Source organism: Corvus hawaiiensis, chromosome 6 (assembly GCF_020740725.1).
Source record: "Corvus hawaiiensis isolate bCorHaw1 chromosome 6, bCorHaw1.pri.cur, whole genome shotgun sequence".
Classification (NCBI taxonomy): domain Eukaryota; kingdom Metazoa; phylum Chordata; class Aves; order Passeriformes; family Corvidae; genus Corvus; species Corvus hawaiiensis.
The window spans coordinates 30,901,055-30,903,676 of record NC_063218.1 but is presented as its reverse complement, the minus strand read 5'-3'; the positions used below and the strand labels follow the sequence as shown (position 1 = coordinate 30,903,676).

Below are 2,622 nucleotides of genomic sequence, written 5' to 3'. Positions count from 1 at the left end.
AGGGATGGATCCACCTAGCAACGGATTATGATGTCACTGAGGAGCTGGCATTCCTCCCTGCATCTCACCCAGGCACTGCCACACTCCAGCTGAGCAGGTTCGCGTGTACACGCGCTGGAGGCTACCTCCCTGCCAGGCCAGCGCTGCGCTTCTACGCTGCTGCTGGCCAGGCCAACAATTACTCCCTGAGGGCACAGCAGGGCATTTTTGCTGCATCTTTGCTTCTAACTTGCTGCTTCTCCCCCATTCCTCCTTCTCCTCCATCTGCTACTTCTTGCTCTTCACTTTCCTTCACTTTCTTTCATGATGTTAGTTTCACTTTCTTCCTGCTGTGCTCTGTACCAGGGCTGTGTCAGGGAAGCCCCTTGGTAGCTCTCCTGTTTTTCCTGTACTTTCTCTAGCCAGCAGCATGGAGGGACCCTGGGTAGGCACCTGGAGACCTCATCCCCGACGGGGCCCAATCCTTGCAGAGTTCAGCACCCCGGGTCCCAAGTACTGGCTGCCTGGGACAATAGGTAAACCAACTATCGCAGGGAGGCAGTGGCAGTGGAAGGCACAGCACACCGCTTGCTTCCACTTAGAAACTTCTTTTCACTGCACAGATGCAGGCACGTGTCCTTTCACAGGCTTTTCTTCCCAGGTCACACGGCTCATGATCCCACCAAATACAGAGCCCCTGCATACACATTTCGAGGGTCCAAAGGTCCCGCCACAGACAGCTGCTCACCGGGTCCTCGGTACCTCATCCATTCATCCATCACCAAGATTGGGAAGCATGTGGCTCCATCACCACTTGTGACGTCCCGTCCCAAGACCAAGATTGCGGTCACCCCTGGACCCAGTGAGTAGCATTGCTGCAGCCCTTCTTCCAGGCCAGACGAGCACGCCTTACTCTTGTCCTGGGCCACTGGGGCACAAAACCCTCTGCTCATGCCTTGAATGGGGGCTTTGAGAGTTCCGGACAGAAAAGAAACAGGGCTGAGCACTGCCTCCTGACCTCTCCTCTTGGGCTTGCGGTGAGGTCCCCAGCTTCACTTCTTCTCTCGCCTCCTTCTCCGTCCCAGGTGACTATACCACGGAACATGCTAACAGACACATCTACTATACGGCACCAGTGCAGAGCATGGTGTTCCGGCCCAAGGACTTAAAACCTTTCCAAACGCCAGGTACGGGAACGTGGGCAAACAGACACTTACAGCCTCCATGTCCTCCTGTGAAGGTCTGCAGCTTCTTCAACAGGCCTAGCAAAAAGCCTAGGCAGCAGGACACAGTGTGCGCTCAGCAAGCTTCTTGCTGTCCCAGAGCACCAACTTCTCCCCTCTCACAGAAGAGCCGGCAGCTCTGGCTTCAGACAGCCGACGCATACCACGTGCAACAGAAGCCAGAAGCACTGGGATGAGGGGCAGGATACCCCTCCTGCTCCTCACAGCCGTCTTGGCAGGCTGACTCTCTCACACCCAGGCATTGCATCCTTTCCCACGGGACTCACCTACGTTCTCTTCCTATTCCCTGTCCAGGTCCCGGCACCTATACCCTGCCCAGGATTCTGGGACCCAACACAATCTGTACCCATGCCAACCCATGCTACTCCATGGTAGGGAAGAGTCAATACATGAGTGCTTTTAGAGACCTGGCAAAGGTGAGCCGTACTTCTCTGTTCTCTCACAGCAGCAGCAGAAGCTCAGCTGCTCTTCTCAGGGCAGAAGGACCCCAGCGTCTGCCGTATCCCCACATAACACACTCTTCCTTGTGCCTGCAGCAAAGCCCAAGAAGTCACAGGGCCTCTGGCTCCCTGCTATTGCCAGCAACACTGACACCTGCAGTTCCTCACTTTTCAACATTAGCAGCTTTGGTGTGGTACAGCTCACTGGCACTAATGACACTAATCTCCCTCTGGGAAATCTACCTGTCTTCCCAAGGAGCTCTCCTTCCCAAGGCTCCACACCTCCCACACCGCTCCTCTGGTCAGCCACCTAAAGCAGCACAGTACTCATGGGCACCCAGCAAGAATCCACACTGCCTCTTGTACCCACCAACCTCATCGCTTCTCTTGCAGACGCCAGGTCCTGCAGCATTTGGCAGGGTGGAAATGGACATCTACAAAACAAGGGCTCCCAAGTACACAATGGGACTAAAAACCAAACTTATTGGCAAGGGTATGTTTCCAGGTCCAGCAGACTACAGCCTGGGAAAGGTAAGGCAGCCCACCCATCAACGTGTTATGCTGGACAGCCTTCACTTGAGGACAGCTCTGGAGAACGAGGCACCGTCTTTACTTTTTTTCTTCCCTTTCCAGCTGTCGCTGACCAAGGCTCAGGAACCTGCTTACACTTTTGGACTCCAACATTCTGTCTACAAAGCCTCTTTAATACCTGAAACACATCTTGAATAAACACAGATACCTGCAGAGATCTTTTTCTGTTCCTCCTCTGCGGCAGGGTGGGGTTAGGTGTGCATGGGTGTGGACCATTGGCTCTCACTGTCTCACACCTTTGCCTCAGCCAAGCATGGCAAGGTGAGCATGAGGGGAGAGCAGCGAGGTAACAGCGTGAGCCAGGCTGACATCTCCAAGAGCACCATTTCACCTAACCAGAGCAAAACGCTGTGAAAGCATTCCAGCCC

The 2,622-nt window shown here is 54.5% G+C and overlaps 1 protein-coding gene across 1 annotated transcript; it reads left to right on the top strand.

The window, feature by feature from the left end:
• Positions 1-403: 403 nt before the first annotated feature.
• LOC125328003 (outer dense fiber protein 3-like) lies at positions 404-2,392 on the top strand. The gene is made up of 6 exons (XM_048308150.1): positions 404-515; positions 641-841; positions 1,065-1,166; positions 1,518-1,639; positions 2,057-2,194; positions 2,297-2,392. Exons 1-6 carry the CDS (start codon positions 410-412, stop codon positions 2,390-2,392), a joined length of 765 nt encoding a protein of 254 aa, XP_048164107.1. The 5' UTR covers positions 404-409.
• Positions 2,393-2,622: the final 230 nt, after the last annotated feature.